The sequence below is a fragment of the Rhinopithecus roxellana genome, chromosome 15, assembly GCF_007565055.1.
Source record: "Rhinopithecus roxellana isolate Shanxi Qingling chromosome 15, ASM756505v1, whole genome shotgun sequence".
Taxonomy (NCBI): domain Eukaryota; kingdom Metazoa; phylum Chordata; class Mammalia; order Primates; family Cercopithecidae; genus Rhinopithecus; species Rhinopithecus roxellana.
This window is the reverse complement of record NC_044563.1, coordinates 22,481,823-22,508,768: the sequence shown is the minus strand read 5'-3', so window position 1 is coordinate 22,508,768 and position 26,946 is coordinate 22,481,823. Positions and strand designations below refer to the sequence as shown.

The 26,946-nt window shown below is 37.3% G+C and overlaps 1 protein-coding gene across 3 annotated transcripts in view; it reads right to left on the bottom strand.

Annotated features, from left to right (window-relative positions):
• The window catches only part of SLC17A6 (solute carrier family 17 member 6), a 41,441-nt gene extending 37,793 nt beyond the window's left edge, over window positions 1–3,648 (bottom strand). For all 3 annotated transcript variants that reach the window (XM_010369259.2, XM_010369260.2, XM_010369261.2), the window contains exon 1: window positions 2,699–3,648. In XM_010369259.2, the coding sequence (XP_010367561.1) occupies window positions 2,699–2,784 (86 nt within the window). In that variant the 5' untranslated portion in view covers window positions 2,785–3,648. The remainder of the gene's footprint in view (window positions 1–2,698) is intronic.
• Window positions 3,649–26,946: the final 23,298 nt, after the last annotated feature.

Sequence of the window (26,946 nt, the reverse complement as noted above, 5' to 3'; positions counted from 1 at the left end):
GGTGGGGTGACACCAAACTGCAAGACCTCCCACCCTCTCTCACATTCTGCAGGTGCCTTTGGCCGCGGCGGCGACATCGTTTCAACTTTAGCACCTTTAGGCCTAAGGTAGCGAGTCCCTGTCTTGGGATCCACCCCTGGGCGCTCTGATTCAGATACACAGGCCGCTTGGGCCTAACTTTCTTGCAGGGTCTGCAGGGTCTGCATTTTGTGAGGGCAGGGGTTACCAGAGCGTCCTCTGCACCTGAATAGGGGCCTCCCACTCCTACCCGCGCCCAGCAGGGCTTTACATTGACAACCGCGGTGTCCTCCTGCAACCCAGCACCAGAGGGCTACTCCGCTGCAGGCGGGCCCAACTTGAGAGCCTTTTCCACCCGCGCTGCCTTTTCCGTTTCTAGCAAGTTGAGGTTTTCCAGGTTGACGATGCTGGTATTCTGCCCCCCAGCCCATCCCCGGAGCTGAGCCTGGGGCACCCCCAGGACTAAGGCCTCTCTAGGCCAGTGCCTGTGCGTGAGAAGAAGGCCTGAGAGCTCTCGCCGAGAGTGTCATGCACTCTCCTTCCCCTTCATCCCGCTCCAGGGTTCTAGTTCAATGCTTACTCCCCTGTTACACTTCTTACTATTTTTTTTCCTTATTACTGGAGTTGGAGACAAAGGACTCAACAGCATATGGCCGACACCTAAGCTTCCTACTGCCAGAACATGAATAATTAATTATTCACAATCTTGCGTCATTACTATCTCTCTTACAAACACCGAAAAATGTCAAGGATCCCTTTCCCAAGACGCAAAATGCGACTCCCAGATATACAAACGTGCCCCCAAATCAACTTTTGTAAGATATTCCACATCAAAGGGGAAGATCTCACTTCAATATTTGTTTTTGCATAGTGTGTCATGAGATTTTAGCCATCAATTCTTTTTTGGCTTTGGTCCTTGGGAGAAGGGGTAAATGAAAAGGGGAACGCGGAGGAAAGGAATGGTTTTACTAAAAGCTGGCAGTGTTCTAGTCTACAACATATTTATGAAATTTCTATTAACAACAAACAAACGAAAGGAACGTACAAGATAACATCTCCGTACGTAGCCCCTTGTGATTTATACTTTCGATATTTAAACAAAGAGCCTCTCCGTTTACAATTTGCAGAAATTTTTTCCAGTCTACCATGTAATTGTTTTTCACCTGTGCCGTTTTAAATGCTATGTGCACACCCAATTGTTTTCACACACACACGGGTGAAGCAAGCGAAATTTTAAAAATTAATTTCAAATATGCATAGCTTGGAATATTGCTGTCAAGCAGTTTGAGGCCACCAGAAAAAAAATCAGGCTTCCGAATTCTATAAAAAGCACCTGGAGAATAGGTCATAAAGGTATTTGTGGCTAAGTTAATGTTTATTCTTAAAGTCTGATCATAATGTTAGAAAACATTGCAATTTATTTTTACTGGGAGAAAAAAATTTAGCCAATGTGTGTGTGTGTGTGTGTGTGTGTGTGTGTGTGTTTCTTTTCCTGTATTGGCTTCGTGTGCCCAAATATACAAAGTTGAACTCTGCGCCGGATGGCAGTTGTACTGGGAAAGAACATCCTTTTCCATGGTAGCTGTGGGACTGCAGGGCCCTTGCGGTATCTACTGCCGCATAGGTGCATAATCGTGCCTACTTGAAGCCCGCCAAACGTGAAGAGATTTGGAAAATTTGGGAGTGGTTTGATCATTTTCTTTACATTTCTCATGCATTTACAGAGACTTCAATTTTCCAAATATTAAAATTAGCGCTCCTTTGTAATTCTTTTTCCTTTTATGTCTGCTCTGTCTTCTTGATTTTGCTCTAATTATTAAGAAAAGCTGTATCCATATCACATACTTGAAATGATTTAAAGTTTTGCAAATTACAGCATAGTGTAGTGACTATAGGAGGATTCAATAATTAAATCATTTCTAGGACTTTCAAAGTAATGTTGCTTGTTATATTTATGGCTGTTCTTCCAGGCATTGACATTTCCTATGCAAGAAATAGACTCTAGGAGATGAAAATAATTAAAAATGCATATACATTGTTTCAGGCTCAGAGAAAGGAATTGCTTCAACTATCAATTATTGATATATTTTGATTCTTCTTCATTCAATACAGAAGACATATTCCACTAGGGGATTCTCTACTATGCTTTTGAAGCTGAGACCTCTCTCTTTCTCTCTCCCCAACATATATATACACACCCACATATATATATAACATATATATTAATAATATATAAACTATTACTCTTTGGAATTTCTTGGTTAATTTTTTAGAGGGTTGTGTTTTATATTCATTTGTCTGCATGAAAGGAATTTAATTTGGTGCATCTATGAGCACCAAAAGAAACGCTGTTTGAGCAGGTGCTGGTCATTTCTTAACTGTAAAGAAGATAAATCCTGTGTAATAAAGGATAAAACTCTGCAGTCACCAAAGCAAAAATCAAACACACACGCGCACACACACACACACACACACACACACACACACCAGACAGGTTCATTTAGTGCAACATTCCTGCATTAATAAGCAGGTTTCCAGAGCACCCCTGCTCCAAGCAATGGGCAACAAAAAGACTTTCCGATCATATTACAATCTTTCTGAGCCACCAGGATTTACGGAAACGGCCCTGCAGATTTTTTCATGCTGAGCCCCAGGTAAGCAAAGGTTTCCTTTGTCTTACCTGTAGATCTGGCCGAGGGATTTTCCAGCAAAATTCTTTAGCCCCTCTTTTCCTGGGGCCAAAATCCTTTGTTTTACTGATTCCATTCTTGCAAAGACTGTTGTCGGTTCTTGCCAGATTTAAATAGTGATTGCTAAAAAAGGCGAGGATTGCGCATATTGTCTTAATCTCTTAAAGTAGTTGTGGGTTTTTCCTTCTCAGCAGAATGGTAGTGGCTTGCCTCCAGCAAGAGTGAGAGTGAGAGAAGGGAGGGAGAGTGAGAATGAGAATACAACAGAATAGCTGCATGCAACCCACGGGTTTCCTAATAGGAGAGTTGGTAGACACAATCAGAAAGTCTCATTGGAAGGGGAGGATCCGGTGGCAAAGGGCGCAAGCAGTACCATGGTATTTGGATAGATGCGGTTGAGTCCTTGTCCTGGAAGTCGGTCAGCTGAAAAACAATGTAAATTCCTCGTTTTGAAGACTTACTGCTCTCAAATCTGCTGGCTTTCAAACGGAGGGGACGGAATGTCACAGAACCTTTGGGTAACAACAAAGTCAAAAGAATAGTACTTTTAAAAATGGTGTCTTTGCCGTAAGGAGCAGAGCATATTCAAAACTCATGGGAGCATCTCAGGTCTCAGGTGAGCAATGCTGCTATTAGTTTTTCCTCTCTGCCCATGATCTCCTCCCATCACGCCAGCGTAACTCTGCTCTGCGGTAGAGTCAAATTAAGATGGAGAAGGCTTGCTGCTCTTTGAGGACGTGAGTAAATAAAAGATACACCGTTCTGATTTGGGCAGCGTCAGGGAATATTTTTTTCAGCGGCTGACAGCGCCCGTTTGGGCGGGTCTCAGTACAATGGTTCAGCACCACGGACAGAGTAAGTTTCAGAAAAAGGGGATGCTTCTTTTGGCTAGCTAGGTTGCCAACTTTCTAGGGGAGCTGGGCGGATCGCCCTGACCAAGGACCATACTGGGGCTCTTCAGGAACGGATGCTATGGAAACCATGTGGGAAGATGTCATCATCTCCAGAGTTTGCAGGGAGAATGGTGCATTTCGCTTTGCTAGGGAAGACAACTTTATTAAAAATTGACAAGTTACTTCTAGTTTGCTACATTTTGTCCAGCACGCTGATGCCAGTATTGCAGGCAAGAAAGATTTCAACATATTTAACTTATGCTTGTGGTGTTCCAAGACACCTAGGCTCCCTTGAATATAAAATATGTGCACACAAAATACACAATTATATTTTTCATGTGTTTGCTTTAACCTCTGACAGGAAAAAGATGAAAGAAACAAAGGGAGAGAAGGAAGAATAGAGCAAGGGAGAAATAAATAAAAAGAAGTGGGAGGAGAAAAAAAGAATAGCTATAAACTCGGTGAAGCTGATTAAATAAAAGAGAGTTACTTTAATATAAATTCCTTGGAATTTTAAGCATCTTTATTTAACTAATTTACAATGCACTACTGAAATACCAATATACTGATGAAATATGTGGCTATACCTTGTGCTTGCCAACAAATTATAATTGATAATTCAAAGATTTATTAACAAAAAAGATTTACTCTAATTTGCATATATTACATTCAAATCTTATTTTATTTTTCTTTGTATCTCCTTCTCCTAAAGCATAAATTTTGAAAGACATTCATGTAAGATTTTTGGTTTTATGTGTATAGGTACGGTATCAATGAATTTATCTCATTAAGCAAGAAAACTGTGCTAGATTAATGTAAATTATTAATCTCTTTCACATGAATCACAAACTTCTTGTGTACAACTCAGGCCAATGCTTACAAAACAGATTGGCCTTGAACCACATTTTCAAGGTCAAAACCTTGGATGTCATATAAGCCAACAGAGGGAGTCAATTTTACTTAAGATCCTGAGACAAAATTTCTAAAGTATGGATCTAAATTCAGATTCAAATAAGAATATTACCTGAATAGTTCAAGTGATATAATGGCTATGTATTCACTGAATGCATAGCTGGAAAAAAATGTCAAAGTAGCTAAAACCATCTGCCATTATTAAGTTTGATAGTGTCAAATTATTTTCCATTGTGAAATATGATAAGGAAAAGGATAATGAAGACATTTCTATCTTTTTTGATAAATTTGTGTTAAAATATATATCTTTGATAAAACTGTGAATTTGATTTTTCTCTAAAACCATGGGATGTCTCAGAATAATATCTATTTCTCAAGATCAAGTATAAAGGGACAAAAAAAAAATCCCTCACTAAACTACTTACTTACAAAAAAAAAAAGAAAAAGATTAAAAGATTCAAGCTACCCAGGACTTGACTTATTTAGGTGTTTTCAAAATATCTGTATTTTTCAAATCTTTAATAACTAAGTTCATTAAATTATATTTATTTAGAGATATTAATGATTTTGGAATTCTGGGAAGTTATACAAAAAATTAGAATTTTCAACAAATATTTGTGAAGCTGGGGTGATGATATATAAATGATTTTCCTAATCACTCCAGGTTAGGTTGCACCACAAATGACTAGAGATCTACCTAAACCATCAGTAAACATGATAGCTAAGTCTCCAATATACAAATATGAAGGAACACTAAGCAATATAAATCCAACACCAAAGCATTGTTTTTAGAGTAAAACAGTTATATTCACCTTGAATGAAATGAATGTCATCCTCCTCTCTCTTCCACTCTCTTGGTAATAGGGTGAGCAACTGAATCAGAATAACTGGTAATATTGATTTATTCATTCTAAAAATATTCATTGAGTGTCAAGAATAATATTAGATCTGGGAATTCTCCCTGAAATATCTCACAAGCTACATGGGAGATAGACACATAAATATAATTTCAAATAATTATGAGTGAAATTACACAAGTTAAATAACCCAGCCTGGGAGTGAAAATGTCCAGAATATATTTCAGGAGACAATGTTTTCTTGTCTGTCTTAATAGTTAAAATAAATGTAGTTCTATAAAGATGACGGCAGTCCAGTGGAGTTTGGCAGGGTGGAGTGGTGGTATTTGGATAGCACCCCAGCCAGAGGGGGTGTATTTAATGGTATTTCCATAAACTATGAAAAATGTTGTGTGTGGAAAATTACAAGAAATGTTACTAGACCACCTGAGACTGAAGAATGTCATTTAGGCTGGCTTTAAACCCATAGCTGCACCCAATGTAAGAAACATATATTCAGACACCATTTGCTAACCCAACAGATATTCTTCATGGGTGGACACAAACTGCAACGCTGAACATGTGCTTTTGCAGCCCTAAATTCATCAGATTTATCTTTATGCAAAGAAACACTAGTAGTTATATGTAGGATATTAACTTAAGCATGTCAGAAAAAGACTTCCTCTCTCTGTCAAGATTTTTTAACTAAAATCCCCAATATTTTACATCCAATTTTAACAAGCCCTAAACTGCATTATTAGACCACTTTTCTTCTAGGGGAAGAATTGTCCCTCTTGTCAAGAGCTGTGAACAATAAAAGGAGAAGCTTTCAGTGAATATAATTAATGTAATGTGCGTACCATATTACAATTTATGAGTAGCTTTTATTTACATGATAAACTTATTTATTCCTTATAAGTATTCCTTAAACTAAAATAGTTGTATTCCCATGTTATCAAGGAGGAAAGTGAGATTTAGTAATTACCTGAAGTCACATAACTGGTGATGAGAAAATAGCACAGATTAGAGTAGTTTCTCATAGTTTAAGGTCTTGTTAAAATACAGATTCTGATTCAATAGGTCTAGAGTGGAGCCCAAGATCCAGCAATTGTAACAAATTTCCACAAGTGCTTGCCTAAGGATCACATTTTGAACATCAACATCACGGAGTATGAAATGTGAAATCAGTTTACCTGAGTTTGGGTCCTGATTCTACTGATTATCATCTCTGCAATTTTATATCAATCATTGAACACTAATGAGCCAGTTTTCTTACTGGCACATATGAAGGCTTGTATTGTGTGGTTTCTATCATCCTTTCTGCTCGTAAAATTTTATGCCTTTTCATGACTTTACTCATTGATATAAAACTTCTTTTCTTTTGTTTCTCCCACCCTGTTTTTTTTATTATATTTGAGTTAAATGATTAATAATAAATGGAAAAAACACTAATATGTAGAAATGTGCTTCTTTCTGAAAGTTCTATCTGTTTACATATTTAAAAAAGAGTTACCTTATTTGTTGTTTCACTATATGTATACATTGAGTTTTATATGCAATTGTTTAAATAATTGTATTCATAGTATTTTTCAAAATGTACATAAGGTATTAACCAACAGCAATGTAATAGGTTTCTATTTGTTTATATCCCTGTGTGAGGAAATACTTTTGAGTAATTATTTAAATGTCTTGCAAATGTTGCCCTCTGGTGGAAGGATATGTTAATATTTTAGAGAAAATTGTGGTCCTTAATTACGCAATTACACCTACTGTTTTCTCTCTCTCTTTCTTTCTTTCTTTCTTTCTTTCTTTCTTTCTTTCTTTCTTTCTTTCTTTCTTTCTTTCTTTCTTCTTTCTTCTTTCTTTCTTTCTTTTGATATTTGTTAAATTAAATCTATGTCTGAAACTATAAAGTCTTTTTTGTGGACAACACATTTGCAATTGCCTTAGTACTAAATGTATTTAGAAATAAGTTGATTGTCTGAGAATCCCCCAGTTAACCAAAAAGCTAGTACTAAAGGAAACTTCACTGTATTAAGATTTAGTAATGCTATGACAATCACATAGGTAAAAATGATATGCAATAGAATAAATTGTGACAATTTTATAAATATTTTGAAATAGTAACATAAATTTGATGTTTCGCTCCTTACTACCAAAAATACAAATACATCTTAAAGGCATTATACTTAAGGTCATCCAAAAACTATTTCTGGGGTATTTTTAAGGCAAACTGATTTAAAAAACATACCTCAAGTACATACCTTAAGGTGGTGGTATGCATTTATAGTCCCAGTCACTGGGAAGGCAGAGGCGGGAGGATTGCTGGAACCCAGAAGTTTGAAGTCAGTCGGGGAAATATAGCCAGACCTCACCTCAAAAAGAGAAAAACAAACCTTAAGGTGACTGATTCTGAGGCTATTTTTTAATGCAACAACTTCTGTTTATTATTTCAAAAAATATTCACTCAACAGGTATTTGTACCTACTGTGGGCTAGACCCTTTTCTGGGATATAGTAAACAAATGGACTCAATATATTTTCATAGCTTTTTATATCATATGTATAGAGTGGACATTCCTAAAGACAAAACTGCTGTGAAAAGCTTTTTTTACAGTATGGCTTTATTTGACTTTGAATTCCTAGGTAAATGTTCAGTCTAATAATTACACACTTCTTTCAGGTCAAAGCTATACAAATAAGCTCTAGAATTCATCTGTGACTTTTTCTTACCAAGGGTTTTTAAGCAGACAATTTTTAGTTCAGCTTTATTTGATTTTACTTTGCAGTGTTAGCCTCGGAGACAATTTCTAAGAAACTATCATTATATAATTTCCTTGGAACTGGAAATAGAAGAAATAATTCCGTTTGTCTTAAAAACCACACCTGTCCACATAGCCCAATACTTTACACTGCTATATTTAGTGGCCTGGTATAAAATATCTTTTGACTTCTCTGTGAACTGTCTGATTAAAAAACTGGAAGCAGGAAATATTAAATAAGCCTATATTGTTACCTTAAACATATGTTTTAATTACCAAAAACAATGTATGTAGTCATAAATGCAATGTTTCCTTTTTTGTGTGCATCTACTCTATATTTATGATTTACCATGAGAAAAATATAAACATCTTATTCAATCCCTTTTCTTTCTGCATTCATGGGGGAAAATAGCCTTAATTCACTAGAGGCCATTGTGTCTTGGGAAAATTAAGACTTTAAAGTGAATAGAGAACAAATGCTGCTCCTCTAATGCCAGAAAAGTATTTCTAATTTTGAATTCCACACTGTACTTGTAGAGTAACATGATAAATTACAGAAGGACTTTGAAAACATTGGCATCTTCAACTCTAAAACAACTCTAAAATTCTTAAAGTAAAAGTCTTAATTGTATAAGGAAAGTTTGATAAAAATCTAAGAATAGAAAATAAATGCAAATCTGTAAAGACAGTAAAAGAAATATACACTTCAGTATGAAGGAGATCAAGGCAGAGACCGCCAGGACTTATGGTGTTTTACAGAAAAATAAATAAATTGAATGACATGACAAAACATACCTAATTGAAATGTCTCTCCATCTAGGCCCCATAGGGATCCTATTTTACTTTTATCATCCTAGATTACTGATTATCTTCCTTTGGCTGCCATACATTTTGTTGTCATAGATCGTGAAATACCATCTTCTTTGAAGGAAGGCTTCTAATATTATTGAAATTTCCCTATTAGCATCTAGGAAGTTTCTGTTTAATTTCACACGATTTTCTAAGTTACTTAAGCTACTAGAGGCAGAGGGTGAGATGGTTTGTACTTCTATAATATTTAGACTAAAATTTTCCAAAGCAAAAAATCTGAATACATAGTTTTGTAATAGAACAGAATATATACGTTCCAGGATATTTCACTGCTGTAAGCACAAGCTAATCATAATTTTGAAGAAGTAAAAATATATATACAATAGTAGTCACTACTAATATTTTCTAGCTGCTGCCCGCTAGTGGTGAAAATGAAAAATATTTATTTGAGTTAAAAGGCAGACCTACAACATTGACTTAAATCATTTGAAAGTTAGTGGGTAAACATGCTTCCCATGATATTAACATTATTTGTGGCCTTTTTTCCTAGTACAAAGAAGAAATTGTTGCTGATAAATCACTAAAAAAGCGTGCCACCACTTATTCTTTTGTACCTACTTGTGGGCTTATAATAATGGTAAATACACCTTTACACTGTTGTGAGAAGCATAGTGGGAAGATCTTATTGTGTGGCATGAAGAGTTATTGTTCACTCATCGCAACTCTTTTGATATTGAGTGCTAATTCCTTCTTCGTTCATTATGGAGAAACAGAGTCAGAGGTCTGATCAAACCACACTAAGTCCTGCTAACTAGACTGAATTTTCAAATTTTTGAGCCAATGACATTCTTCAGTTAATATTTTAGCCAGTTTGAGTTAAGGTATCTACTGCCTGCAACTGCAAACATCTTGATATGTTATCCTATAGATATTTGATAGATGAATAAACGTATGGAAGAAGGATGGATAAACAGAATCAAAGTTTAAAATACAAAGTTAAAACACTGGAAAGAAGAAAGAATCATGTAATTCTAGACCAAAGTATTAGAAAGATAGGCCCAGATAAAAGGAAGTCTTGAATTTTAGGGTTAGTTAAATTAAATTTTTATTTAGCATTTCTAAGTTAAATACTACATGCCTGGTCTTTGTTGAGTACCAGAGAAACAGAGATAAGTAAGTCACAGATCTTGTTCTCATAGAACTTTTAGATTTTAACTAAGAATGTAAAACTTTTCTTATGGTCATTTAAAAAAATGTATAAGCAAATAAATAATTTGCTCAAGGACAGTAACATTCTTAGAAATTTAATCAGGCAACTATGTGATAAATTGAGTAGAGAGATGGAGGCAGGAGCTCCAGTTCAGAAGATGACCATTGCAATAGTCTGTGTGTCAGCTGATAAAATATTTTAAAATTACTCTTCTTTCCCATGTAATGATGAAGCTTTCAACTCATTCAGGGTTGGGGAAAATTACCCATATACATACAGATGGTACACAAGCCCTGGAATTAGAATACAGGTCTTTTGCTTAAATCAATACGAGAATCATAACTCAAATAATACTGAGAAATTGCTTCTGTGGGTTAATTTAATTTATAATAAGCATATTTCCTTTATCTCTAGCACATTTCCCTATTTCATCTCTGTTATAACACCAAACATTAGGAAAAAAAATTAACACACTTATTTAGTGAGTAGAAAAGAAAAAAATGTCAATGACTGAATGGTATCAATCAGCAAACCTAACTCATCCTACACTTTAGCCCAAGGTAGAATATGCCCTTGATCTAAAAATATCCTCCTCAGGGCAGATGATGCTCTCATGGATCTGATATGATGGACTCCTCTTGAATTGAAATCTGTAAGCAAATTGGTATTTATATTTTTACCATTTGTATTATTCTTTTAGAGAAAGTCTCTAAGGTTGAAATGGATCTTAAAACAAAATCAGAACATCCAAAATGTGTCAAACAGTAGCCCCGCCATTTGAGTGGAGCTCAGGCTTCTTACAGTGCTTTCTGAGAGGCTATAATATCAGAAGAGGGAACAGAAAGAGCGGAGACTTATTTTCAATAGCTCATTACTTCATATTACATCCATTATGTGAAGAGAAATTTTTGGCAATCACAGAAATTAAAGCACTATTCTAACATAGCAAGTAAGACAACACAAAAGTTTCTTGAACCCATTACATATTTTATGTCTCAATTCGCTTTTATTTTTTCAAAATAATACATGTACCAAGATGTAAAGGTGAAATACTATTTTTTTGTTTTTTAAAAAGAAGCAGTTATTTCACTCATTCCATCTACTGGCAACTCTTGTAACTAGGAGGCATCACTTTGGAGGAGAAAATTAAGTGTGTGTGTGTGTGTGTGTGTGTGTGTCTTACAGAATAAAGGAGTGTTTGGCATAGAATTAACACTATATGTTTTAGCTATTATGATTATTATGCTATTGTTCTTTTGTTTTTTGAGACGGAGTCTCACTCCGTAGCCCAGGCTGGAGTGCAGTGGCGCGATCTTGGCTCACTGCAACCTCCACCTCCCGGGTTCACGCCATTCTCCTGCCTCAGCCTCCCAAGTAGTTGGGACTATAGGCGCCCGCCACCACGCCCGGCCAATTTCTTTTTTGTATTATTGGAAGAGATGGAGTTTCACCGTGTTAGCCAGGATAGTCTCGATCTCCTGACCTCTTGATCTGCCCGCTTCCGCCTCCCAAAGTGCTGGGATTACAGGCGTGAACCACCATGCCCGGCCTGTTCGTTGATTTTCAATATTTTACATGTCTGTTGACATCTTCCTATGAAAGAGGAGGAACTAAATTTAATTCTCTCTCTTTCAACTGTCTCTCCCTCTTCATCTCTCTTTCCACCACTGACATTCACATCCTACCCTGTATCTTTTAACTCATTTTATTGAAATCAAAATTCTGTTTATATAATTAGAATTGCTAAGCAATTGTCTCAAGGTCACACAATTCAGCAGCAGAGTTAAAATTCTAACTTAAGTAGTCCGCTTCTTATTGCTCACAACGAAACCATAGGGCGTTTGTTTGTTTGTTTTTTGAGACGGAGTTTCTCTCTTGTTAACCAGGCTTGAACCGATCTCCGTTCACTGCAAACTCCGCCTCCCAGACTCAAGTGATTCTCCTGCCACAGCCTCCCACGTAGCTGGGATTACAGGCATACACCACCACGCCCAGTTATTTTTATTTATTTTATTTTTTATTTTTTTGTAGAAATGAGGTTTCTTCATGTTTGTACGAATGGTCTCGAACTCCCGACCTCAGGTGATTCACCTGCCTTGGCATCCCAAAGTGCTGGGATTGCAGGCCTGAGCCACTGCGCCTAGTAGATTTCCTTTTTTATATAGCATTTCCCCATCCCTGGGTTTATAATTGCATTTCTGTTTGTTAATGTTATCTTATGTTTCTGTGTTCCTGTCATTAATCCATCTCAAAATGATCCAGGAGAACTATAAAATTCCCTTAACATAATCAGACTTGTCAGATAATGTATCAGTTCTACTTTTTTTTCACTAGATGCTTTCCTCTCGGAGCTCTCTGCCCTTCTACTTCAGTTTGAACTAGATGCCCTCTATCCTGCTACACAGTTGCTGATTTGGGGTCCTCCATCACCATCATCTCAGGAAATCCCCTCCACCTCTCTTCTATGTCACCTCCTTGCTTTCTGAATCCTGTATCTTTCTGGATTATATACTCCTGTAGTTTCCTTAAACAGGGGCCTGGGATGTAAACTCTGAAAACTTGTGCGTCTGAAAATTGATTTTTTTTTTTCCTTTTCACACTTGATTGATAGTTGTTTTGCTTCTATGAATTTAAGGGCAATAATGTTTTTCTATTTTGGCAGTTTTGTCCCATTACCTGTTATCTTCTAGTATTGCTAATGGGTAGACTAGTACCATTCTGATTCCTGAAGCCTCATGTATGCTTTTAATGCTAAGTCTCTCTAGAGACTTTATGATACTCTATCTCTAGTGTTATGAAAATTTATGGTATCTTAAGAAGAGGTTCTTTTTAATAGTCTTGTGCTTATCACTCAGAGGCTGACCCTCTCATATCCTTCAAATCTGGAAGTGAGCTAGATATGGTGTCTCATTTCTGTAATCCCAGCACTTCGGGAAGCCAAGCAGGAGGACTGCAGGTTGCCCAAGGCCAGGAGTTTAAGACCAGCCTGGGCAACATAGTGAGACCCTATGTGTACATTTTTTAAAAATTAGCTGGTTGTAATGGTGGGTGCCTGTAGTTCCAGCTACTCAGGAGGCTGAGATGGAAGGCTAACTCGAGCCTAGGAGTTCAAGGCTGCAGTGAGCTATGATTGCACCACTGCACTCCAGACTGGGCCACAGAGCAAGACCTCATCCCTTGAAAAAAAAATGGAAGCTGTTCTTACATCATCTCCTTAATAATTCCCTTTCCTCTAATTTCTCTATTCTTTCTCAAAACCTTATCAGCTGGATATTAGCCATGCTGGATTGATCTTCAGTTTTTAAAGTCTTATTTCTAATTGTTTATTTCTTTTGATTTTTAATTTTTTCATACATTTTCTTCTTTTTCTTCCAACATATTAATGTTAAAGTTTCTGCCATTATATTTTTAATTTGCAAGGGCTGTTTAGTTTTGAATCTTTCTTTTTCTCAATAACATCTTATTTTTGTTTTAAGGCTGCACTGTATTTTCTCCCTGAAAATGTTAATTTTAGTTGTTACTATTTTAATTTTTTTCTGATTTCTTCCAGTTAATTTTCCCATTTTTGATTAGCTTGTTTTAGTTTCTTTTAAGAAGTGGTCCTTAGCTGTTTGTTTGTATTTAAGAGCAAAGCACTGTGGATATATAAGGCTTGTTAACTGGGATTATTTCGACAGTCCTTTACTTGTGGGCCCCAGATAGCAATAAATTCAAGCCTTTTTCTTAAGTTGATAAGCTTCTCTACATAGGAGTCCTTCAGTCTCTTTCGTAGAGATGATTAGGCATCTGGCAACCAGCATTCTAGAAGCTGAGTAGAAAGGAAGTTGAGGATAGAGTATCACCAGTCAGTATGCAACCTTCGATTTTTCTTCCTGATTTCAGTAAGGCATCTAACCCCACACCTCAGCAATGCCTGCTGTTCTTGAGGCCTGGGTCTATGTGATTCACTCTGAAGGGATAAGCTTCTATTTCTACCATGATTGGCGAGGTCCGTTTGTCTTGCTGCATAGGCTGAGTTAGGTATAAGTCCTCTTCATGTAGACTTGCAGCAAACTATCCTGTTTATAGCCTGGGATCACAATCCTGGTAATTCCAACTCCCAGGCTTTTCCATGGTTTGTGCATGACTTGAATTGCTTTCTGCCAAAAGGCATTTAGGTTTCATCTTTCTTCACTATCTAGGTCACTTTCCCCTTATCCGTCAGCTTTCCATCTTTTAAAATCCTGTTAACATCTTCTTAATGCTATGGCTTCATCTGTCATTCTCTTTATAGCTTTACAAAAACTGCTTTTCTATCATTTTAGTGAGTCCCAGGAGAAAGTGGACACAAACTCATATACTCAATCTTCCAGATTTAATTGGAACTCTGTGTCCGTTTATATTTACCCCTGAAAAAAGAGATGTAAACTCTGAAAACTTGTGTATCTGAAAATTGATTTTTTTTTCCTTTTCACGCTTGATTGATAGTTATTTTACTTCTATGTGTAAACATAGAAGCAAACATCTCTTTTTCAGGGGTAAAAAAAAGTAACACACAAAAAATTCTAATATTTGAGCATATACAAGTGTTAAATTTCCTTATTCTGACTAAGACCACATGCAGAATTTTGAAGCATTTTCTTTCTAGGGAAGGCTACCTCTTCATCATCATCTTAACTCTTTTCTTTCTTGCTCTTATATATCATGAACACAGGCCAAGTGTGTCCCTGTGTTAGTGCCTTTTCACTGGCTTGCTATCATATTATCCTTTTTGAACTTTTCTTTATTCTACAACTTATCACTATCTAAAGTATCTTATTTTTCTAATTACTATGTTTTGTTTTCCTATTGCTGTTGTGAGGAAGGGCCACAAACTAAGTAACTTACTAAAACACAAATTTGCTGCAAGTCTGTAGATTAAAAGTCTGACATAGGGTTTACTGGGCTAATGTCATGCTGTCAGCAGGGCCTTGTTCTCTGGACACTCTAGAGGGAATATATCCTTGCCTTTTTAGCTTCTAGAGGCTGCCTGCATTTCTTGACTGGTCATACAACCAATCCCCAAGTTAACAAGCAAGACCTCTGCTTTCATTATCACATCTCCTCTGTCTCTACTGCCTCTCTCTTTCACCAAGAAGACCCCTTATACTTTCACTGCGCTCAGCCAGATAATCTAGAATAATTGCCATACTTCAGGATCCTTAACACAATCACACCTGCAAAGTCCCCTTTGGCACATCAGGTAACGTATTCACAAGTTCTGGGAATCTTGAAGAGAACATCTTTGGGAGGCTATTATTGTGGTTACCACAATATCTATTGGTTCTTTGCTTTGTTTTCTGTTCTGCCTTCCTAAGTCAACTAGAGAAAACTTCTAAATGGCAGGAACTGTGCTTACCTCATGCAGAATTCTATTTCCAGCATGTAGAAGACTCCCTGCAAATTGCTTAAATTTTTTTTAAAGAAATGAATGTTTATTTTTTGTTGAACTTACTCATGTTTTTCTGCCTAACAGCATATGGGAGAACAGCTTAACACCTCTCAATGGTCATTCCTCCTCATTCAGTGGCCAGAGCAGTGGAAGCTGCAGACCAGTCTTCAGTGGTAAGCTTGTTACCAGTGGAGGTTGTCCAGGTTCTTGGCACCTTGAACAAACAATTGGACAAAATGCACAAACAAAGTAAGGAAGGAATGAAGGGATTTACTGAAAATGAAAGCACTCTGCACAGTATGGGAGCAGGCCCAAGCTCAAGGGCCCCATTACAAAATTTGGGAGAGTTTAAATACCCTCTAGAGGATTCCAATGGTTACTTGGTGTATGCCCTATGTAAATGGAAAGAATGAAGTAAAGTTACAAAGTCATTTACTTGGTGTCCACCCTATGGAGAGGATATTTCCTGTCATAGCTGAAGTGTGAATCGTCCTTATGTTCCCTGCCTCCAGACCCTATTTTCCTGCCTCAGACTCAGTGCCCTAGTCTTCAAATGGGGACTGCTAGATAGGCACAGGGAACGACTGAACAACTTCAGATCAGTCTCCAACCTCAAGTTGAGTAGCAGCAAACTCAGCAGTCAGAGCACTACATTCATACTGAATGTACAATGACCCTTGCTTGGTAACAGTCTTTCCAGCAGAAACCTGCTCTCTCCCTTTACAATCTTTTCAAGATCTCTGTAGAAGTAGAGATCAGGCCTGACCTCACATTGGTCTTACATGGAGCGGCACATATACAGAACTTCCTGGGTCAAAATCCATCACATCAGCCCAAGAAGAGCACTCTCTTGTGTTGCATGAGATGGCAATATCCACCTAGTACAGAGAACAATCTGTGTCACACAGAGAAATGATCAGCTGGTTTAAATAAGGCGCCTCTGTGGAGTCTGGTGGTCAGCGCTTACATCAGTAACCACCAGAAGACTTTTTTTTTTTTTTCTTTTTTTTTTGAGACGGAGTCTCGCTCTGTCGCCCAGGCTGGAGTGCGGTGGCGCCATCTCGGCTCACTGCAAGCTCCGCCTCCCGGGTTCACGCCATTCTCCTGCCTCAGCCTTCCAAGCGGCTAGGACTACAGGTGCCCACCACCGGCTAATTTTTGTATTTTTAGTAGAGACGGGGTTTCACCGTGTTAGTCAGGATGGTCTCTAGCTCCTGACCTCGTGATCCGCCCACCTTGGCCTCCCAAAGTGTTGGGATTACAGGCGTGAGTCACCGCGCCCGGCCCACCAGAAGACTTGATTTCCAGAGGCTGCATGGATCTGGCTGCTGAAGTTTCTGAGAGTGAAGCACCCAGCAGTAGGACTGGCTAGCAGCAATAAGAGTGACTAGCAGCACAGTGGTTGCAGAAGACATCAGCACAGCTTGCTGGGCATTATTGCTGGAGGAAACAACACTGACATCAGCTAGATGTTCAATGGCAACAATGGCATGAGTTGCCAAATGAAGCTTCCTCCAGGTCCTTTTAAGATTTATGATATAAATACCATTACTTTTTCTTTTGTAGATGTACATTTTAAGGTTTTGGGTGAACATGAATTTTGGGGGGGATACTATTCAAGCCACTACAGTTATACATATACAGATAATAGATACCATTACTTTTTCTTTTGTAGATGTACAGTTGCATTGAAAGTCAATATTGGTGCCACCAAAGTGAACTCTTGGAAGGAATTTGAGAATATTCTCATCCTTCATCCATAGGGCTCCAGACATTGTGAAAGTGTCCTTTTAAGTTACTATGGGAACGCAGGACAATATCAGATGGACCCCTCTTTGGGTAGCATGGGAAGGCTTGACAGGTATTTTTTGAATAAAAGAATAATTGAGGTTTGATCATAGAGTTGTTTTCCAAGGAGTGAACAGATTTTGTCCCCCTCTCTTGCGGCATTTGTCTCCCTAAATAGATACCTGGTCACAAATCTCTCCTAGTCTCCAGTCCATTATCACACTCTTGAGGAATTCATCTCCCTGAAGAAAACCCCGATCATTCACTTGTTTTAGCAAAATCTTACAGGACTTTAATCTCTGCAAGGAAAAATTTCCCAGCTCCTGACATTTGCTCATTAGTCAGCAACTGGTCTGAATCTACAATTCTAAATTGATTTCTCACTTTCATCTGTTAGTGTTCTATGCACTCCAACAAACTGCAGCCCTATTACATACAGAAACCCCATTCCCTGATCCTCTGTCTTTAAGCTCACTATTATTCTCACCCATAATGACGTTGTCTTTGCCTCCACTTACCAGTGTCCATCATTACTGATCATTCAAAACCTGTATCAGATACATTTTCTTGAATGAATTTTCCTCCTCTATCCTCCCATTGGAAATTGGAATCTAATGCTGCCATTGGTAGAAACACACAACTTTGGAGAAGGTAATTCAAATTATTTAAGACTTATTTTACTTATGGATAAGTAAGTGGAAAGAATTATATATACCATTTTCAGATTAAATAATGCATGTAAGCCACCTCTCAGTGTCTGACATATAAGTATACTTAACATATGGGAGTGGCAATTATTGTTCTTTATCTAAATTTTTAATATCACACTACCACTTTCTACCTTGCAATCTTTGAAGATGGGGTCTATCTTTGTATAATCTATATTGTCCGTAACTCTTGCCAAAATACTGACACATAGTATAAACAGTAAAAATGGCTGAATAAATGAAACCTCCTAAACTTCGTTACAAGGCTGTTCTGTAGCAAAGGGTGTTGCATTAGTTCCCTGGAGATGCCGTAAAAATTACCACAAATTCAGTGGCTTAAAATAACATGAATTTATTCTCTCATAATTTAGAAGGATGAAAGTCCAAACTCAAGGTATCAGTAGGATTGGTTCCTTCTGTGAGGGAAAATCATTCCATGTCTCTCCTACCTTCCAGTGGTTGGTGGCAGTCCTTGCAGTTCTTTAGCTTAGAGATTTGTCATTCCAGTCTTTGCCTCTAACTTTACATTGCTTTATTCTCTGTGCTTTTGTGCCCTCTCTTCTTATAAGGCCATAATGAGTGATTAGTTTTAGGGCATACACTAAATCCAGAATGATTTCATCTCAAGGCTTTAATTACATCCGTAAAGGTCCTATTTCCAAATAAGGTCACATTTTAAGGTTTTGGGTGAACACGAATTTTGGGGGGATACTATTCAAGCCACTACAGTTATACACAAGATTCCTCCCCACTAAAAGTTGAATTTATATATTTAAGAATGTAATTTTAGAGCTAGACTGTCCAGGTCCAGGCACCTGCCCATCCTTACTGGATATAAGGCTTAGGCTTTGTTACTTTAATTATGCCCAGTTTCTCTTTCTGAGCAAACGAAATGAGGATAATGGTATCTACCTGGAAGGGTTTCTGTAAAAGTCAAAAGATATATTCCTTGTAAAGGGTTTCATATGGCCCGGTTGTCATAAATCCATCAACAAATGCTTGCTGCTTCTTTCCTTTACCTTTTATAAGGTGGGTCCCTCTGCCTGGGAAACTCACCACCACTCCCACTTTTTAGCTGACTAAATCCTTATAAACATCCGTGTCTCTGCTTAGGTATCACTTCCTCAGGGAGGCATTTTCTGACATCATCAATAAAATCTAATAACCTGCTATACCTCTTTTCATCCCTTATCACAATTATATAATGATTGATTGTTGTAATCAAATCACAACCAAACAAACACAAGGGAGTTAATATGTAATATCTGGTTCCTTGATGATGATATACATCTCATGGTGACAAGAATTATGTTTAGTTTGATATAAACTCAGATTGCCTGGAATTGAGTTCTGGTTTCTTCACTTTTTCTACTTGGATAAATTCCTAAATCTGCTTAAATCTCAGTTTCTTCATATGCAAATGCTGATAATAATCTTACTTATTTCAGTCAATTGTTGTGAGCATTAAATGAAATTCTGTTTATAAAACACATAGTTCACCATACCTGGCACATCCTAAGTGCCTACAACTTGCTAATTAGTATTAATATTTTTTCAACTCATGGCACCAGTCAGTTAAACTAATGAATTAATACTGAATGAATGAACCAGGTTATTGGCCAAATCTAGAAATACGATCTGTGCCACAGAATTGTGTGAAAATTCAATAGGTTCTAGTTACCTTGTCCTCGTTAGAGGTTTCCTCTAACCAAAGGGACTTGAAACCCCGGGGGAGGAACTGACTAACACCACTGCCCCAAATGATTTCCTGTATTATAACCCCTACAATCCTATTTAGAACCAGAATTGAAAAAAGAAAAGAAGGTTTGGAGAATCCAATTTGTTTCTAGCCCTAGGGTGGTCTTTCAGAAATGGAGAAAGGCTTCTGGGAAGGTAGTAAAACATATCAGGCTAAGGCAAGTCTTGTTCCTTAGCAGGTGAAGCATGCCTTGAGAGAATAATGCTTTGGTGTGAGGAGAGATGGAAACACACCAGGACTTTGCAGATTTTAATGTGCATCTCTATGGTCTAGGAAAACAACACTGTTGAGTAAACATTTAAAAGTAGCTTTGAAGTTTAAAAGAAAATTGTTTCCTAAGAATAAATTGGTGCTCTAGAATAAATATGCCCATTGAGGAACACATTTATTTCTGCATTGCCTTTGCAGTACAGACAATTTAGTGGCATAGCTTTGACATCAGACTGACCTGGTTTAAAACTCTGGTAGAAATGTCATTTTCTTTTTAAAGTGAGTCATGAATTGCACAGATTTTAAATCTACTTTTTGGGGGCTGACAGTTTGATGGTTGAAATCACTTATATTTCTTTAAATAGAAGGAGCTGAAACAATGATAATTTTTGCTGAGCCACATAATTTTAGAACTTAAGCCCAAAGTTCTCAGTTCACCAGTGATAAAACTGAGGAGCAGAGAGGTTACCTGATGCACCCAGGGCCACATCACAATACCACACTGGTATTTTCGATTCAGAGTTGAAAACCAGGTCTATTGTGCACTTACCAGAGATTCTCTCCTTCCCTGGGCTCACTTACTAAGGAAAGCTATTCCATTTACACTTAAGATGCAATGTCATGCAACTCCTGGACTAGAAGAGCTTTGAGGATTTATTTCATCTCATTGCTGAGTTTCAAGGGGTCTTTTATCTCTAATACACAAGAGTCTATTTTTATATTTTATTTGTATAGTGACCCAGGACATATTATAGACTGTTGCTCTCTTTCTTAGTAACAAACTGTGTTTAATAACTGCAAAGGATATGTGGATAAAATACAAGTGCATTTTTATTTATAGAAACACTATATATAAAATTTAGGAGGAGGCATCTGACTTCCTTAGCTCCACCTTTTTTCTTGTTACTCCCTCAGTTGAGAATGTATTACCCAGATAAAATTTAGAACGTCAGTTAGGCCACGTGTACCACTTGAGCATGTTACTGAGATAAAGTATCAAGCACTGCTTTTGCCTTTTATACCTTCGTCATTAATGCAACGGAGGGAGTAAGTTAAGCAGATGTGGCCTTCTTGTTTCCTTTGTTCTGTATTTCTTCTTTCATATGATTGTACAAAGCTTGGTACAATTTTAAGAATTAGATTGAGAGGAAGGCATCAAGTTTTACCCACAAGCTCCATCCAGCTGCATGTCCCACCTCAAAGGTCTGTATAGGAACACCTAAAATTTAACACCTATAATAAAACTTTTAATAAAGGGGTTGTTTGGTTTATTTTTGGAAACTAATGTATGAAATTCCTACAGAGGAGAGGGATTATTATTAGTAGGACAAAATTTAGGTGTTTCTCAGGTTCTTCAATATATTTCCACCAAAACTCAATTAATTCATTTACACAAAAAATATTTATTAAGCATCTTTTTTGTGCCACACTGTATTCCAAGTACCCGAGATAAAGAGGTGAGCAAGAGAGACAATTTTCCATCTTCATGGAGCTTTTATTTTAGTTGGAGAGGCAAAAATAAACAAACATATCAATATGTCATCCGATTTCCAAAAGCATTGTGTAACTTTGATCATTTATCAAAATTTAGGTACTGTTTGAAGTATTTCTAAATGATATATCATTTCATCCTTATTGCAATCCTATTAGGTAGGTATATAATGAAGTATAACATGATATAATATAGTGTTATACTACTATACTACATTATATAATAATGCAATATTTCACAGATGATAAAGCTGCAAATTTTCCAAGTTTCCACTGCTCTTCAGTGTCTGAACTAGAACCTAAACTCAGAGTCATCTGAATCAAACTACATAAATGAACTTATATTTTTCATTTACCATTATTAGGAAGCAATCACAATGTCTTGGGTGCTATGAAAATAGTGGAAATATAAAGACAAATAGGAATGGTCTTTACTATCAAGAAACAGCCAGCTGGTAGAGGAGACAACTGTACAAGCAAATTATTGTAATGATGTGCTGTGAGAACTGTGGCTGAGAGCTGTAAAGGGGGCAGTGAGAGAAAAAGGAGAGAAAGAAGGTGATACAAATTGCCAAGAAGACATGGTTTCCGAGTTGCATCTATCACTGTGTTGAATGCCCTTTTACATCTGGGTGTCACTGAACTTAGAGTAAAGCAGTTATGCGATCACAGTGGAAGGAAGGAGACAAGTCACCAGTTTTCTAGATAAAACTTTGTTTCTAACTGACAATGTGAGAAACAGCTAAAACCTCTAATATTCTGAGGGTTTGTTTTTCATGTATTTTTTTTTTTTCATATTCACAATCAAATGAAACACACCTGCCTTATCCCCACATGGAGTTGTATGCTGTACATACAGGATAACTTGTATGCTGTAATAGTAGAATAAGAAGTGAGGAGTGATTTGGCAAAAGATAATGTATCATAAGAATATGCAGCATGTTTAATATTCATAAATATTATTAAATAACTTTTTCACTTTTTAATCTTCTCTTTTCTAGGCCAAATCATTCAAAATCCATAGCCTGTCTTCACACAGCCTGAGTACAGTTATTTATATAAAAATTGTTTCTCTTGTGCCATCACTTTTTCACTGCATGTCATCAGTTTCTGGAATTTGGCATTATTCCTATAGAGTTTTATTCTCCTTCCTTATACATGTCACCCATATATTTATCCATTCTTTCTTTAATTTTACTTTGAAGTATGAGTGTTTTGTCTGATTCTGCCTTTACAAATTTAAAAACTGCTTTATAAATTATTCTTGTGTGTTCCAAAAATTCGAACAGGAGAATAAAATTCTAAATTCACCTAAAAACCTGCTACCCAGACATGGCTCCCATTTACATTTTGAAAACTTTCTCTCCATATTGGTAATTCCCAGACTTTAATATGCTTCAGAATTACCTAGGAAGCTTTGTAACACTGCAGAGTCCCTCAGGCCTTCACTCCTAGGGGTTTGCCTTAGTTCATTCAGGGTGAGTCCAATATTCTGAGTTTAAAATATCAAGGGACTTTTTAAAAATCTGAGGCAATTCTGATAGTGATGACCTGCATACCATATTTTGAAGAAAAAACAAAACAACAACAAAACTACTGCTACAGACAACATCCTGTGCCAATGTAGGAAAAGGGATACAAATTCACATAAATGTTCTTGTGGTAGATATCATTGGTTGACTCCTCCAATGCGATTTTCAACTTATTTCCCCCAGGAGTTGGGAATCCCAGTATTAATTTTTCTAATCTCCTCTGCAGCTACAGTTGGCCATGTAACCCAGTTTTGCCCAGCAATAGCTTCTGGGAAATCTAATCTGTTTTCTGATAAAACAAAAAGGTACAGGAGCAAATTGATTGTCACTGCCCCCGACCCTTTGAAGTAGATATTTGTATTTGTAACTATCAATCATCTTTTGGATTGCCTAGCATAGAAGTTAGGATCTTGTAACTGATCAGGCGTACAATCTAAGCCCCATCAGACACCCTCATGAGGATGATTTGGAAGTGAGCACTGTTTAGGAAACAGTCTCTACATGGAGTTTCCACCCTGTTATAGGTGGTTGATGGCTGAGGTATCTGGATTTAGGCATCATCAGTGGCAATGATGGCAGTTTCCTAGAGATAGTAAGATAGGGTAACCTACTAATACTAGTAGTAAGATAGGGTAACCTACTAATACTAGTAGTAAGAGAGGGTAACCTACTAATCTTAATCCTTAGTTTTGCTACTGGAAGTCTTATGTCCCTAGGAACTCCCTTAGTCACAGGCAAACCTGAACAGTTGGTCACCCTGTGGCTACGGGTGACATTCCTGAAACAGGTGTGGTATTAGTTTGGTGCAAAACTAATTGTGGTTTTTGTCTTTTACAAGTAATGGCAAAAACCACAATAACATGTGCACTAACTTGAAAGTAAGCTCAAGTTTCAGTTAAAACAAGTTCCTAAAATTCAGGGCTAAACAATGGCAGTAGCTGTAGTTTCCACACTGTTTTGTGATGGGACTTGGGGATTTTTTTCTCCTGAAAGCTGAGACTAGGCCCTATTTTCTACCATCCTCCCAGTAGTTTCATGGCATGCTGAATAGATTGTAAACTATTTTTAAGCTTAAACTAGCAGGGATGAATTTTTTGTTTTCAATTAAGGTACTTAACTAATGCTCCTTACTTTTGCCTTAAATACCACCATGGCATCGAGAGCTAGAGTAGCCATCTTATAATATGAAATGATGAGAATGAGGATAAAAATAAGCAGTTAAGGAAGGCAAAGTGGAAAGGAAGAATGAGCTTGTGTTCTTGCTGGTATAATTGAAACAACAAACAAGTCTTGGAACTGCCTATCTATAAGACTTCTTCCATCTGAGATAATATATGTCTGGTTTTAAGCCATTGTGCCTCAGTTAAGTAAGTTTCTTAACTGTTAAGGGCTCATGTTAAGCAAGTTGTTATGTAACCTGCAACTTCCTTGGATGCCTATCTTCACTTCCCACAAAGTCTTGTTCATCCATTTTAAACTGTTTTCTTGTATTTTTATGCTTTTTTCTTGTATGAGTTACCTGAAAAAATTAGTAAAATTTGTGGGTGAAAATATTAAGTGATATTTGAATGTATTGATAAACACAAGATATATTAAATAAAATAGTTTAAAGGACTGGTTAAAAACTTATATAAAAGTTGATGGATAATTTCTGCTCATTTATTTTGTAGCCCATATTTCTGCAGAAGGAAGGAGTTACTTTATGTCTTTTTTATTCCTTCAGACTTTATGTTCTGACTGCAAAATTGGTCCCGGAAAAGACAGTTAAAGCACCTTTTATCTCTTTTAAACAAGAAATGAGACGGTTCTCAGCTGTGAGAAGTTTTACTGGGTTGCTCTGATCAGATGACTAAAAGACAGGATAAAGAAAAAAAGAACAGGGAGAAGGAAGGAAGGAAGGGAAGAAGTAAAGAGTGAGAGAAAGAATAAAGGAACACACATAATGAAGGATGAAAGGGTAAGTCAACTTGGGAGCTCCAGTACAAAAAACAAATGGTCACGGATAGACATCATCTGACTTGTTTAGAACTGTCCCCTTTCCTGTCATCATATTTAATTTTTTTTCCAGATAATCCTATAAGTGTTTTTCCTTTCAGGGTATTAGAGACTACATAAGAAGCAAGGTCACCTCTATTTTCCCAGAAAGAACATTTTGCCAAGACAAGAAACTGTCAGCAAGGCACAGTGCTTCCAGCCCAAGTCTCCCTTACCTTGGAATCTTCCTGCCACAATGGCAATCTTCCTGATGCAGACCTTTTGTTTCCACATATGAAGCCCTGCTCCACCAGGATCCAACATCTACCAAAGACTCATCAAAGGGACTTGTTGCTGACAAGGGGGAGTTTTTTTCTTTTGGTATCAGGAATCTGAAGCCACACTTATGATAGCCCCTTGTTGGTGTCTGTGCCTCCACTCAACTTGCTTTCTCTAGAGTCCTGGCTCTTACCTGCACAGTTAGTGAGAATAAAACTGTATCGTTTCTGACCAAGTCTGTCAAGAACCTCTGTCACAAATCTTCCAGGGTAACCTGCACAAATAATTTACATTCTAACTGAAATCCCCAACTAGGTATGCTACTTTTCAGCCAGCAGTATATCTCTTTTTAATTTTTTTATTTTATTTTTATTTATTTACTTTCTTGAGACAGAGTTTCACTCTTGTTGCCCAGGTTGGAGGTCAATGGCACAATCTCGGCTCACTGCAACCTCCACCTCCTGTTCAAGTGATTCTCCTGCCTCAGTCTCCTGAGTAGCTGGGATTACAAGCACTCACCAGCACACCCGGCTAATTGTTGTATTTTTAGTAGAGACAGGGTTTCACCATGTTGATCAGGCTGGTCTTGATCTCCTGACCTCAGGTTATCTGCCCCCCTCAGCCTCCCAAAGTGTTGGGATTACAGGTGTGAGCCACCATGCCCGGCCTTATTTCATTTTTGAGCAGCATTTGAAAAAAAACCATTGGTTCATCATTATCTACTTGGGAAGTTATTTCTTCCCTCTGAGTCTCAGTTTCTTTATGCATAATAGAAACATAACAATCTCTACTTCATAAAGTTGTGTTGAGAAATAAAAAAGTGCATTAGTCTGTTTTCACACTGCTGATAAAGACATACCTGAGACTGTACAATTGACAAAGGAAAGAGGTTTAATGGAGAACTCACAGTTCCACGTGGCTGAGGAAGCCTTATAATAATGGTGGGAGGTGAAGGAGGAGCAAGTCAAGTCTTACATGGATGGCAGCACACAAAAAGAGAGCTTGTACAGGGAAACTCCCGTTTTTAAAACTATCAGATCTCATGAGACTCATTCACTATCATGAGAACAGCACAGGAAAGACCTGCCACCATAAGTCAATCAACTCCCACTGGGTTCCTCCCACAACAGGTGGGAATTGTGGGAGTTATAATTCAAAATGAGATTTGGGTGGGGACACAGCCAATTCCTATCAGTGAAGTTCTTAACATAGTGCCCAGCACATAATCATAATGTAGATTTTCTCCTCCTGATCCCACTTAACTTAGGATGGGAGTTTCTAAGAAAGGCTTATGTTTTGCCCAAGTAGAAGTCTAGAAGGAATATTCTTAGAAACATTTCTGACAAATAGAGCGGCAATGACAGACTCAAAGATTCTGAGTCTGGAGATGAAGAAAGTTTTCTGGAATAGGATATGACATCCCTTAAAACAACCTGCTCTAGCAGAAGATAATATTAGAACTTTGTCAATGACATTTTTCTTTAGAAATTTCTCCAGTAAAGAAATTCATGTAGGTGGACATGTGGTGAAAAATGTAGCATAGTAGTTAAGAACAAGTTTCACTTCATCCTGAGTCCAAATTCTGTTTCTGGAATTTTCAACAATACCTGGGTAGATGATTTTACCTCTCTGGCTAAATTTTCCTCTTCAATCAATGGGAAATACA